Source organism: Chamaea fasciata, unplaced genomic scaffold (assembly GCF_029207755.1).
Source record: "Chamaea fasciata isolate MVZ Bird 193981 ecotype frontalis unplaced genomic scaffold, bChaFas1.0.hap1 SCAF_21, whole genome shotgun sequence".
Classification (NCBI taxonomy): Eukaryota; Metazoa; Chordata; class Aves; order Passeriformes; family Sylviidae; genus Chamaea; species Chamaea fasciata.
In genome coordinates this window covers 4,201,009-4,215,107 of record NW_027094106.1, presented here as the reverse complement: position 1 = coordinate 4,215,107, position 14,099 = coordinate 4,201,009, and the positions used below count along the sequence as shown (strand labels likewise).

Below are 14,099 nucleotides of genomic sequence, written 5' to 3'. Positions count from 1 at the left end.
CGCTAGCCTCGCATCCCCTCATCCTGTACATGCTAGTTAAAATTATTCCTGCCAAAGCATAGTGCCCTGCAGTTGTCCTTAATGAGTTTCATCTAATTTTATTCAGATTATATCACCAATTTGTCAAGATCACTTGAAATTTTAATCCTGCCTTCCAGTACTCCTGCATTCAGTTCCAACTTTGCCTCATCTACAGATTTAATAAGTACGCTTTCTCTTCCATCACTGAGGTCACTAAAGAAAACACTGGGAGGTCTGTCTCCATGTCTGTATCCCTGAAGCATGATCCTGTTCATTAACTGTTCATTGAACATCATTCCATCACTGAGGGCTGCCTGCTTGCTTGATGCTGTACAGGACATAAACACTGGTATTATAAATTCTCCAGACCACAGGGAATCCTGAACTTCTACAACAAAGCAAAGTACTTTGTAACATGCAGTGGGAGCAGCTACCAGAGACTAGGCTGCAATTTTTATTGGAGTCACTGACTATAGGATATCTCAATTCAGTGGTTTCCCAATGCTGAGCTAATTTAAAAACCTGTCCTGAGTCATGGAATTTGAAAACCTGTCCTGAGTCTGAATCTCAGAGAAGGAAAGACTTTCATGACCAAAGAATGTCTCAGTTTTGTACTCTGGCCCTTAAATCCTCCTGCTTCTCCTAATTTCACCATGGACACATGTTGCTTGTCTTGAGGAACCCAGTATGAGTGGGAGTCTGAATTCCCTTTCTGTACTGTGCCAGTCACATAAGAGAGAGTGGTCTCACTCCCTTCCTCACAAAATATGCAAGTAAATGCACGCAAAACACATACCTAAGGAGTTATGGAAATAAACACCCTCATCCCAGCTCCTGCACACCCAGGGCACTGCCACTTGCCCTGTGGAACCAAGGAGAACAACCAGTGGGGATGGAAGCAGGGAGACCGGTGTTCCCTTTCATCCACCCAGCAAATCTCAATGTTCTAGCCATATTTTACAACTTTTATTGATTTTTTTTTTTTAATTTCCTTGGAACTTTCTCTGTGGGCCATGACAACAAGGACTAACCACAATAGTCTGCTTTTCTTAGCTGGCTTTCACAGGGCCCCTAGAAGTTGGCTTTGGTCCTTCAGAAATTTGTGGGCTGCAAGCTAAAAATTGCTGCACTTGGTCCCATGGTATATGGACCACCACGTCCACAGCAGGATCCTGCCCAGCTAAGAGCTGAAATTGCCTCCAGTATTTTCCCCTTAGGTGTCTGCAGTTCAGGTGGATTAACAGCAGCCATATGTTTTCTGCCACTTCTCCCCCCCGCCTTGTTCCACAAGCTGCTTACCTGTCAGCCTTTGTCTTCACACAGCAAACTTTTGTCAGTCAGTGCCTCCCTGCACCATCCTTGCCCATGTTGGACCCACCTCACAGGCTGCAGGACCTTCCTTTTCCTCCTTGCTGCAGGTGTTTCCCAGAGCCTGCTCCAACGTGGCTTCCACTGCCTGTGTGTTACTGCCCAACAGGCACAATGCCACTGTCACTCTCCTATTTTCCTTACAGTTCTATCTCCACCTTACCCTGCACATCCAGATTCACAAGACTCCTCTGATAATTGACATTACGGTTTGTTTTTTTTTTGAGCATTCACATGAACCTCTTCCTTCTCTGTTTTCATTCTTTTCCCAAGATCCTATTTTCCAATTTAGCTCTTCTTGTTTTCATAGACTGTTTCAATGTGATTAATCTCCTTCATTATTTTAAAATCATTTAAAATCACTGCAAGATCTCATTTTAAACAAGATAATACCAAAGCTCTTCAGTCTTGCTTTATAACTCAAAGCTGAAAGGCACAGTATTACTGTCATTTTCCTTGCTTTATCCCTTAATCATATCCTCCTTAGGTAGAGTGAGCAGTACTGAAAAGAGCACTCTCAACAAGAACTCACCAGTGGTTTAGGTAATAACAATAACACCTTTTTGATATATATTCTGTTCTTACTGTAACACTGCCCAGCATCCTGTTCAGTTGTTGGGGTCTACTCTTTTTTTTTTTTTTCCTACAGCTGCATGTTAGGCTGGGACCCCTGGGGATTATTTAAAGAGAATATTTTCCAGATTTATCAATTTACCTTTAAGAACATTTTGGTCTCCTCGTTCCAAGGGGAGCAATCATCCAAGCAAACACCAGCACTGTTCAGTGGCACTGTCTTGCTCTTTAGCTGGCTCTCTACCCAATCTCCTCTCTTGAACCTGACAGATCCCTCCATGGAAGCAATAAAAAGGCAGCTAAGGTGCTAAATACAAAAGATTGCAGGCATTAAAGGATAAAGTCACTGCAAAGCAAGAGGTTCCAAGTATTTCTTGGCTAAGCACATGTACACTAATGCTAGCTTAGGTGTTCACAGTATACTCCATTGTCAGCAATGGATTCCACACCTAATGGGCTTGGTTTCCAAAATCCATCCCTCTTCCAGGGCCTCACTTCCATTTTTAAATGACCCAAGCTGGAGCTACTAAATTGTACTTTACAGATATCCAGCTCCACACAGAGAACACAAATCTCTTTTACCACAAGAAATGCTCTTCATCTCTCTGTTTTCTCTTCTGCCTAAGGGAGATCAATCTCTCTACAAATGCAAAACCAATCCCCAAATAATCCTCTGGGATTACACTGGCTCACAGCCCCTCATGCCACAGGGTCCCAGGCAGGAAGGATACATGGGCTGTCAGTCTACACCCAGAAAGAATCTGGTTGAACTCCCTGACCTACCAGAGCCATCAGGAAATCTCTCTCAGTGCCTCCCTTTGTACCACAGGGATCAGTGCTCTGTTATGTATCATGGCTATTGTAAGGATAATAGGAATGGAATAAAAATGATGGTATAAATAGTAACAACAATGAAAAAAGAGAAATAAAAATAAAAGAAGCAAGATGAGATGTAATCTAAAGAGAGATATAAATTGTTCTTTGGCAGAAAGGAAATTATAAAGTCTGCAAGATACTATGAAATGTTTAAACTGATTGTTGCCTAAAAAAAGAAATAAAAAGCTTTTGACCAGAGAGTTTTGGTATGTGATGGAATGGTAGGACAAGACTATCAGCCTTGCTGTGTGCCTGGAAAGAAGTGTCTCCCAGCATTTTTTGGCTCAATTCAGAGTACTTAACTCCCAGATTGTTGTGAGAAACCCAGTGCAGTGCCCCAGTGTAGGGTGATGCCCTGTTCTGCATTGAAAACAGGTGTTCAGCTGGCTGCATTCTAGTGGAGCACAGGAGATTTGTCCCAGATTTTATGGACATGATCTCTAGGTAATACTTGCCCTTGTTTTCAGATGTTCCAATAAAAGCAGATAATTATTGTTCATGTACTGAGCCTTCCCTGAATGGACTGACAATAGATTTACAGAGCTGAGCTGTAGGCTGGGCAGAGGGGGATCCTGGCCAGGGTACATGGGAGGTGAGCGGGCCGTGGTGCTGCAGTTCTGGAGCATTTCTGGGAACAACCCCAGTTTGTTGGGACTGGGACACTCCAGCTGTGGCTGTGACCTACAGAGGTGCAGTCCCTGGCTGGGGATCAGGAGAACAGCCCTGATAACCCAACCACTTAGTTTTGAAGCTGAGTTAGGTGAAGAACTACATTAGCAAAAACCCTCCACTGTGTTTATTCATTTTAAATGACTTTGAGACACAACTTCTTTGAAAGGTCCTATACAATCAATCTCCATTGCTCTGTATATATTTGCAGAAGATAACAGCTTCATTAAAATACGGTGTGCTATTAACTGCAGTAAATATATAGCCTTAAACCTTAAAATGTAATGTAATTAAATAAGAAATATGAACCTAAGAAGGTTAAGTGCAATCAACCACTGACATACACATTTGATTTGAATTAAAAAACACACACAGAGGGAAATAAAGGGCCTCCGTACATACTTGGATAACAGGAAATCCCCTGGACATAAAAATAGTGAATTTAAGAATGGAGAATATAAAGGTCTAGTTCAAATTAAAGATTTTATGACTGAGGACTCCATTAAATCTTTGAACACTTACAGTAAAGAGTTTGGAATGCTTCCAGTCCAATTCTTTGTGTTCTCACAAGTGACAGATTATACTTCTGAACTTCTATGGCAAAAGAAAGAAAGAGTGATTGTATTAATCCATCTAAATCTGCAGCTTGCTAATTAATATGAAAACTATAACAATCTGTGCTTAGGTGAAGCACAGTATTTTTATAACCTAGCTCAAGACAGCATCACTAACCAAGCCAAAAGTAAAAGATTTAAGTTCTCAAATTACTGAAGAACAATAAAATAATGAACCACTTAATGCTAAATGATCAACAATCTGTATTAAATATGAACTCTTTTACAGTGCCCAGTCTACTTTGCTTTTTCTATTTCCAAGACATTCCTCGTGGTGTTTAAAATACAGAGAACAACACAGTGCTTCAAACCCCACCTGCAGCAATGGAAGGAGGTTCAGTTGCAGCAGGCCTGCAGTGGCAGTTCCCTTTCAGAGGGCCAGTCTCACACACAGGTTTTTGTAGCCCAGCGATATTAAGAAGGGAATTTCAAACGAGGAGTTTGCAAGTGAGCCAAGCATTGGAAACTAATGCACTACTTTTACTAGGTTTTAAAGGGAATTGAGGTAAAATTATCAAGAATAAATCTTTTAAAGTTTAGGGTGTAGAGTTAAGAATTCAACACTGCATCCAGGTACCTCAGCAAAGGAGCAAGGATTTTATTCCAGACTTCTCAAAGCATACTAATTACTGGTATAAATCCGTTGTCACTGGTGGCATATTGCTAAGAGGTGATTGAGCCTTAAATGAAAATGAATGTGAGACATGTGAAAAGACAGCTGATTTGACCCAGGATGTTAGCAGAAACACAATGCCTGGAAGGATTGTGGGGTTAAGGAGCTCCCATGTTTGGCCATAAACTGCAAAGTAACACATAAGTCAAACCAGAGAATGAAACTGAGAGAAAACAAAATCTTCCTGCCAGTAGGCTCTCCTCTCCTACAGGGTACATGACACTCCCTCTAAAGACATTAAGCACTGCTTTGCTTTCTTTCTATGAAGTCATTGAGGGTCTGGCCTTGAGTGAATAACCAGATCAGACAATGTTAATAAATGCCGTCTCTTCCCAGACCAACACGGGTGGCAAACACCACAGCTGCCACTGAGAAACAAAGCTGACTTTGAAATTCTGTATTCAAAACAAAAAGCATACGGCTCTAATAGAAAAGGATCCAAGAGCCCTTGTGAATCACAAATAACAATTACCCTGTGACTGTCATCTTTCAGTAGTTTCAGGTCTGCCACCTCTGACAGCATTTTTTACCAAACATTAAGGAAGATTTTTTTGCTCAGCACAACAAGGCTGCCACACTCCTTCTAAGAGTAAAGATTGTCCAGCACATCCCAGCACAATATTCCTCATTTCTCACCATCATACTGTGTTTCTCTTTGCCTTCCCTCACAAACAGGTATTGGGAACACCAGATTTAGGAGGTTTGACTAATGGTATGTATATATGCATGCTTTAATTCCATATACATCTCCACAGCAGCCAAATGGTTCCATCTTGGTCTTACTTGGCCATGTCCCCACTGGTCCTCATGACCTCCCTTCTGTTATCACCAGGCTTTTGTGCAGTTTTGCAGTAAATGGGTTCATGGAGCTGATTATTTTATTTTATTTTTTTTAATCCCAGAGGCATCAGGCTAGTTTTCAGTTTAATCTGTTCCATCTAAACAGGTAATTGGGAGGAAGCTGGATGAAGAACTGGAGATGTGAAGGGAGGCAAATACTGTTCTTTGAGTGGTGATACCAGTTAATGCCATATACAAAAGAGCATATATCCACAGTGTAAATTCAAGTTCAGGCTCTGTCATCAGGCAGTGAAGACTCTCCTAAACAGATGCTTCCAATTGTAATTCAGAATACCTAAACCAGAAGCCTAAAATTAACAGCATGACTATCACAAACCCATAGTGTCTCAGTACTGTAATTCCCACAAAGAGTTTATGTTCTGTTTACAAATGCAAATGATCTGGGCTTAAGCAGAAATACTTTTGCTTAATTTTTTTTCCATGGAAAAATTGAAACCTTCCCCTTTGAGGGGCAGTGAAGACCCTCTGAAGGGCTCTCATGCTAACACAATAAACATCTGTGGGTTCTTTCCTCCCTAATGCTGTTTTTCTAGAGGTCCCTCTCTGATGAATTAGCAGTCCCAATAGAATGAGGCAAACAATCCCACACACCACATTTTAGGAAATGGTACTTCTTGGAACTGATTGGTTTGGTCTGCCTTAACACAGGCAAGTTAACACCACATTATCAAATGGACTGAGGTCACCAACCTCCACCAGATGATCTGCTTGATCCTTTTCAGGCCAAAAGAAAAAAAAGAAAAAGAAAAAGAAAATGAAAAAGCTTGGATTCCTTACAGAAATCTGAGTGCTCCACGCTGGAAGCAGTAGGCTTGGTCACTCACAGCCCACCCACCTAAAGATCAAGATGGACTGGAACAACCTCCACCATAAGCCAGAAAAGTGAAGGGGGTTGGGAGGTGGGAGGAAGAGTTTCGTATTTCATCTACCACGTTTAATAGAAAACAGAATGTGGTGGGAGGTTGAAAGGAAAATGGCAAATCCCTGGAGATCCTAAGTGTTGGCCTTGCAAGCCAAAGCTGTCAATCACACCGTGTGCCCTCCGACTCTACTTCTTGAAAGGAAGGCAAGAAAGGAGGAACAGACTGGCACATTCAGCCACTAGGTGTTACTGTTGCTCCACGGACTTTAGAATAAGGAAAATTTCCATCTGAGGCATCATCTGCAGCTGTACCTGAAGATTTAAACCACAGAAACAAACTCCTGGATTCACGTACTGTGACTCAAAAATCAGAACACTGTGGTGTCTTTTCTTGGGGCGGCCATAGAGGTAGATCGATGTTCCATGGGTTTGTTTTTACATCTCTGCTTTGTTTCTACATCTGTAAAATGGAAATAAAGACCCTCATCTCCCCTGGGAGGGACTTTGAGGCCACAGATCAATAAGAGTTGAAGTTCTTGACAATCTGTTGGCATGAACAAAGCAATAAGGTTTTGCATGAGCTTTTCCTGTTGATTCCAGAATAGGTTTTCTGAGAGAGACTGAACTGAGTGTTACCCTGCAGACTCGTGACAAAGAGCAGGACTGCACTGCACCTCTGTCAGTGCACCTTAATGTCCTGTTTCCCTTTGGTCTCTTGCCATAGCTCCACCCAAAGATTTTTCCAGAGAGCAGCCACACTTCATCCAAACCATCATTTACTTAATCAACTATGCTTGGAGCCCCAGAGACACATCCCTGCCCTGAGCTTCTTAACCAACAAGCTTTGAGATTACAATATTGATTTTCTCCTTCATTTTTAATAAGGGGTTACAATGCTCAAAAATAGGTGTTCCTTCCTCCCAATTCCTGTATTCCAGGCCTTGCCCCCAGGTGAACCAGTATAAATAAATGGACGATGTAATGCAGGTCCCTGTCTGCGCCCACTGAAGAGCTGTTTCTGCACACACACAATAAATGTCATGCAAAGCACAGCAACCAGGCAGAGCCTTCCCTTCATGGTGAGCTGTGCCATGTGGTTGTACTTCTAACCCAGGCAGCATTTTCACACACAACTGGAGTGCCCCAGGGTGTGTTTCCCAAAGTTTGGAAACATTGCTACAGTACATTAAACAAAGCACCAATACTGAGCCACAAAAGCTTATGAAAAAAATTTTTGAGTAGTTTTCATAGGAAAATTTTTATGTGCCACATTAAACGAAATACAATGCAAACTTAAAATACTGAAAGACTGAATGGTTTGCAAGTGCTCAAGTATTATCTGAAAGCTGACTGGCATTTCATTTTACTGCTGCTTCCAGTAAAACCAGTGGGTCTCTACCTTGGAGGCAAATATCCTCTGATCTGCAATTCAGGCAAAAAGCATCACTTGCCCTCACACAGCAATCACGGCGTCTCTCACTTGAGTTCTCACTGGCATTTCTAGGGTGAAGAACAGCTTTATTGAAATATTATTGATACCCTGCAGTGGCTTTCGGCTTTTGAAGCAAGAAGGAGGATTTTTACAAGGAAAATCACCTGAAGATGATAATTTTTGCTTGCTAGCAAAACATGATGGTGGAAAAACTGCCATCTAATAAATGCAAGACATAAAGACCATTACCAGCATTGTCTGGAAGTAGTTCACCTACTGCTGAGGTTTTCTCTCTGCTGCAGTCTGACAAAGAGTTTTAAATCAGTGAAGGAAAATGATTCACACACATGTGCTCTCAGCCAACAAAATACCAGGAACTAACATAGCTTTTCCCAATGCCTAAGGCAGATGCTGATAACATCAAATGTACTTGACTTAGATGCCTTTGAAAACAGTCACCCTAAGTGGCCTGAAAGCTTAATTCCTACTTTCTAAAGTGACTTCAAACCCTAAATCACATGGATAAATCCAAAAATTGCACCCTTAGTCAGCTGTGCTCTCCTTACTCTTCAGTGGCTAACATAAACACACAACGACCCTATCTGACACTCCATCTAAAAATTAATCCTAATTGCTTTCTGGGCAGCTGCACAAACAGACAGTTTTACCCAGTTTCAGTTACCTCTTATGCTTTATTTCCCCTTCTTCTGTGCTGGTGTCCACAACAGAACCCTTTATAAAACATTTCTCTCCATGTGCTAGTGTCAGCTAATACCATATGCCAGCTAAGGCTGTCCTGGTTCTTCTCTCCGGGCCACCCTTTCTGTCTTTCCCTTGGAAGTCTCGGGTCTGAAATGTGGAAAACAACAAAGCTGCGGAAGGAATTAACTATGAGCTGTCCCAGCTCATTGTGAATTTGGTCCTGAATCATGCATGAATCTTTACTAACAGAAAGCACACATCCAGAACCCAATTCAGAGGTAGTTCCAGCTACTGCTTTTTCATTGTCTTAGTCCCACGAACCCGAAAAGAAAGGTTTTTCTGAAGTTTAAAATACTGTGTGAACGTCGGGATGCCGCTCCCACACTGAACCACTGTAAACTATCCCTACATAAGGAGTGAAACAACAAATGAGTCTCCACTGTGATGGAGAAGACTGTGCCCTCTCAGTGAGAGCAGAGCATTTCTGGTTCACATTTATTAGCAGTACTGGTAATAAACATTTACATTGTGGTAGTGCCTAGAGGCCCTATTTGAAAGCTTGTCTAGAAGTGCTATTGTACCTGGGCACTAAACAGCTCTGAAGCAGCACATCTGTCTGCCAGATGTTTTATTTTCTTAGAAGCTGCCATTGCAAAAAGACTCTTGCCTCCCCTAACTTGCCTTAATAAGAATCTTCAAGAGCTTGGCTTCATCATCCTTCCAAGGAGAATCTGCAGTTAAAATCCCAATGAAAAAGGAAGGAGAGCGCTGTTCGAGCTAGTGAGGGACACCAGAGCAGTGCAGAATGGTCTGAGGACCACATTGACAGGGGGCTCTGGAAGAGGGCACTGACCTCTGCCTGTTCCATCCCTCCAGGGCTGTCTTCCAGGGCACTGGGGCCAATGCAGAGCAGCATTGCATGGATGTGACCAGCAATGGGGTGCAGCAGTGGGCTTGGTGGTCTCTATTCCATCTTTCACTGACTTTTGGACCCTGAAAGGTGGCACAGGAGTCACAGGCTTTATCTTCTCATGGTTCAAAGTTTGGTATCTATGGGTGAAAAAATGGTCTGAGAGAGGCTTTCCACTTTCTCCCACTTCTGCCCTCAAGAGTCATCAGCTGTTCCTCCTCTGGTCAGTGCTCAGGGGTCACGCAGCTCAGGGGCTGGAAATCCTGTCCCCTGCCGAAAGCAGCAGCGGGGAAGTGCCAGGAGGATTTTCCCCTCACCAAAGCTGCCCTGTGCCACACCAGCACGTACATTGTGAAGGATCCCGTCACTCCTTTGCTGTGACACCATACTTGCTCCAGCAGACCGAAAGCAGGCCGGGCAGAGCAGGGACACGGCGGGGGAACAGTGAGGGGACAGCGGGGACGAAGCGCACAGAATTCACACACAGAATCACTAGGTTCGATGAGAACTTTAAGATAATCGAGGCCAACCCATGCCCTAACGCCTCAACCATGGTACTGACTGCCACATGCAATTATTTATTAAACACGTTCAGGGATGGTGACTCCACCGCCTCCCCGGGCAGACGATTGCAGTGCTTTATCATTCTTTCTGTAAAAATCTTTTTCCTAAAAGGGAAGCCTAAATTTCCCTTGGTGCAGCTAAGACTGTGTCCTCTCGTTCTGTCAAGCCAGGACACTGCGGGGACAGAGCAGGGACACAGTGAGGCAACAGCAGGGACGCTGCGGACACAGTCTGGGGACACGAAGGGGACACAGCAGGGACGCTGAGGGGACGGAGTGAGGACACAGCGGACGGACACGACGACGGAGCGGGGACGCTGTGAGGGCGGAGAGGCGACATGAAGGGGACCGAGCAGTAAAGAGAGCGCGGAAAGAGCGGTAACAGAGCGGAGACACGAAGTGGACACAGCTGTGACGGAGCGGGGACAGACAGGGGACACGGCAGACGGGCAGCGGGCTCGGCCCAGGGACGCGAAGAGGACGGAGCGGGAACAGCCCACAGAGCCTCACGCCCCGCCCCTCGCGTCACGTGACGGCGGCACAGCCAATGGCAGCGCGCTCCCGCCGCCCCGCGCGTTGCCGGGCAGCGGCCGCGGGGGGCGCCGTGCCCGCCCGCCATGCTGAGGGCCAAGGTGCTGCTGGTGGGGCCGCGGGAGGTGAGCGCAGGCCGGGACCCCCCGCACCCCCGGCCGGGACCGCCGGGCCCCGCGGGCTCACCGCGGCCCGAGGGAGGGAGGGAAGGAGGAAGCGGGACCAGGCTTGTACGCATGGGGGCCGCGCGGGAGGGATGGCGCGGGGGGCTTGGGTGAGCACCGACATTGTGGCACTGGCACATTAAATTCCTGCGCGTCTTTCACCCCCGCGTTCTGCTAGTCTGGAAAGTCGGTGTTGGCAAACTTCGTGTCCGAGAGCACGGAAGGGATCTGCAGCTACAGCCCGACGCAGGGGGTGAGGTGAGCGAGAGCCCCCAGAGCCCCGCGCTCTGCTGTGCCGCTCTGTGGGATCGTATCCCATCGCGTATCCGTCATCTCCGCAGGATCCTGGAGTATGAGAAGCCAAACCTCAATGGGAACAACAAGGGAGCTGGGTGTCGATTCGAGCTGTGGGATTGCAGTGGTGATCAAAAGTAAGCCAGCACTGTTACATCCTCCAGGTTACTGAACTCCTGATAGTTCAGTTTACAAGATATTCATATTAAGGCTCAAGCCTTAAGTATCTGTTTGACATGAGGAGTATTCCTGACTCTTTACTCCAGTATATGTTTATAATTTCTGCTGTAAAGCATCCAACACTAGGCACTCTCTGCCACGATCTCAGCTGAGCTCTGTTTTGGATAAAGACTGACTAAAACACTAAAGTGCACAACTCCTGGAATGAGGTTACAGATATAGGAGAAAGAGGCCCACTCTGTAATTGCCTTCATCTCTGTTAAATTATGTGAGTGGACTACAAACGATGTATGCATATGATTGTGGCCTTCATTTCTAAAAGATGGAATTGAGAGTGATCCATTCTTAAGGCAATGTTTAATTATGTTTATATGAGCATTTGACCAAATTCTACATTGGCAGCAAATCAGCAAAACAGAAAATCATGGGATCAAGTATCATAATAGATAAGTCAAAATAGTTGAAATATGATACATAACTGGCAAGGTTAGTGATATTATAGTTTAAAAAGTACTTGTTCTTGAGAAGGGGAAAAAACTTGAGGAAGTTTGAGTGCGTGTTTCTGCTGTACAGCTGTCAGTCTTTCAATTTTCTGTGTTTTTCAAGGTTTGAAACATGCTGGCCAGCTCTGATGAAGGACTCCCACGGTGTAATAATAATTTTCAACCCTGAGCTGCCCAGCCACCTGAAAGAAATCGAGATGTGGTACTCGTGCTTCGTGCAGCAGCAGCCACTGCTGGATAGTCAGTGTCTCCTGGTGGCACATCACAAGCCAGGCAGTGCAGGGGACACAGAAAACCTGTCCTTGGGTAAGGAGATGGAAAACTCCATTTTTAGCTCAGAGTTTTTCATTGATCTTTGTGCCTTTAAAGTTGTTAATACCTTATGGCTTGCATTTTTCATTTAAATCTGTTGATTAAAGAACACTAAAGTGTTTTACAAAAACAGAACTGATGGATTTCAAAGGTCACCTAGAAGGTGAGCAACATTCCTGTTTCACAGAAAGGGAATGGGAAAAGGGAAGGGGAAGGGAGTGTGGCTTCTCCAAGTGTGTATGCAGCCAACCCAGAAATTAGAACTCCTGTCATATTTCCTCATCAGTAGTAGTTTGGTTCGTATATTGGATTTTCTTTTGTAACAGACATTTTTGAGGGCATTTAAGTCTGTATTTTGCCAGTCAAAAGAACAGGAGCCCTTTGAAATAAAAGGCTAATGAGCTGCATCTTAAAATTAGCAATAGGTACTTTAGATTCTGCAGAATTATTTGTGGCTATTCATGGCTGTGAAAACACACACTCCCTTCTGGGCAACCTGCTCCAGTGTTCAAAAAAGCACATGTGTGTTATAAGCATTAATATATTAATATATATTTAGTACAACAATATTGTTCCATAATGTTGAAGTAATCAAAGAGTATTGTATCCCTTCAACAGTCAAATTGCAGTTCAGTGCTCAATTTGTTTAATTCTGCTTAACTGAATGTGAGACCAAAACCAGACTTTACCCTTCAATAATAATAAACTTTGAAGAATTTAATCTGGCAATAAGCTGGATTTGTTTGCAACACTGACAAACTGTTGCATTTCCCCTTGCCCTGCCCTATGTTATCTGGAGTGTAACACATTGGGTACCACTGAATTCCAGCTGACTTCAGCATGAGCTGTCTTCTGACCTTGATGGTGACTATTTCCTTTATAAGAGAAATATACCTAATTATTCTTATTTCCTTTCAAAGCTTATCCACTGAACAAGCTCAAATTGATACATTCCAACTTAGAGGAAGATCCTGAAGATGTTCGGATGGAATTTATCAAGTACTTCAGAAGCATTATCACCATAATAAATGAGAGCAGAGAGAGGGAAGAAATGTCAATTATCTCATAATATTAACAAAAATTACTGAACAAGGAAGAAAAAATATGATTTTCCCCTTGTAAGATATACTGGCCTGTAAACAGACCCTCCCACAGAGAATTTGCCAGGCTACAAATACTTCAGTCTGTGAACAAGTGCTGACATCAAGTGAACTGTGGTGCCAAGGAGATGGCTGCATATCCAGGAATTTGAGTAACTCTGTAGCTGCACTTTGGCATCAGAGGCACAGGAGGGTGTTATTAGGTTAGTGTGGCCCAAAATACAAAGGTATGGGTCATGTCTTCAGAATTCCATTGTGCAGGGGTGCTTGGAGAAGAAAGCTTGACAGAGTATAAGACACTGGAGTTCTGCTGAAGCATCTGGGCAAAGTGCTCATGTTAGCTGGAGAAATCTTGTCTTTGGAAGTCAGTACAAACTGATTGGAATAGAGATCTGAGAAGAAGTCATGGTGTAAAATCCACTTTTTTATGTTCCAAATTGTCTTTCCCTTGAAGAGAGCACATTGGACAGCCATTGCCTTGGCAGGACAGAGCAGGTTGCAGTCTTTTTCAGGACTAAGTTTTTCTTCTATTCCAACAAAATAAACATGTGAGGACAATGTTTAGATCTCTCTGGGAGGAAGGAATTGAAATCTTGGTTTAGTGCAATATTTTGATTTATGTCAGGAGCTCCAGTAAGTTCTGCATTCTTCAGAGGAGGAAAAGCTGTTTCAAAACTTTACTGTTCCCTATTGCATTGAAATTAGTGGTTTCATAGATAATTTACTTTCTGATTTGTTTGGTTTGCACTCATTCCTGTTCTTTGTGTGTTTTGCTGCAGAAGACTTTTTTTTTTGTAACATGCATTACTAAGGCAATAAAAACATTTTAAAAATGCATCCTCTTTGTTCTCAAAGGGGAAGTTAATTATGGGTTTGTGGAACTTTTGTTTC

At 43.6% G+C, this 14,099-nt stretch overlaps 1 protein-coding gene across 1 annotated transcript; it reads left to right on the top strand.

The window, feature by feature from the left end:
* The first annotated feature begins 10,711 nt into the window (after positions 1-10,711).
* Positions 10,712-14,045, top strand: IFT22 (intraflagellar transport 22). Its single transcript, XM_066202091.1, has 5 exons — positions 10,712-10,780; positions 10,998-11,077; positions 11,161-11,250; positions 11,900-12,102; positions 13,029-14,045. The coding sequence occupies exons 1-5, from the start codon at positions 10,742-10,744 to the stop codon at positions 13,175-13,177; spliced, it is 561 nt and encodes a 186-aa protein (XP_066058188.1). The 5' UTR covers positions 10,712-10,741; the 3' UTR covers positions 13,178-14,045.
* Positions 14,046-14,099: the final 54 nt, after the last annotated feature.

Excerpts from the sequence above, each read along its gene's own strand:
- IFT22 (XM_066202091.1), top strand. The coding sequence starts at position 10,742 with ATGCTGAGGGCCAAGGTGCTGCTGGTGGGGCCGCGGGAG. Across the intron at positions 11,251-11,899 it reads GATTGCAGTGGTGATCAAAA|GTTTGAAACATGCTGGCCAG; the intron begins GTAAGCCAGCAC and ends GTGTTTTTCAAG. Across the intron at positions 12,103-13,028 it reads CACAGAAAACCTGTCCTTGG|CTTATCCACTGAACAAGCTC; the intron begins GTAAGGAGATGG and ends TTCCTTTCAAAG.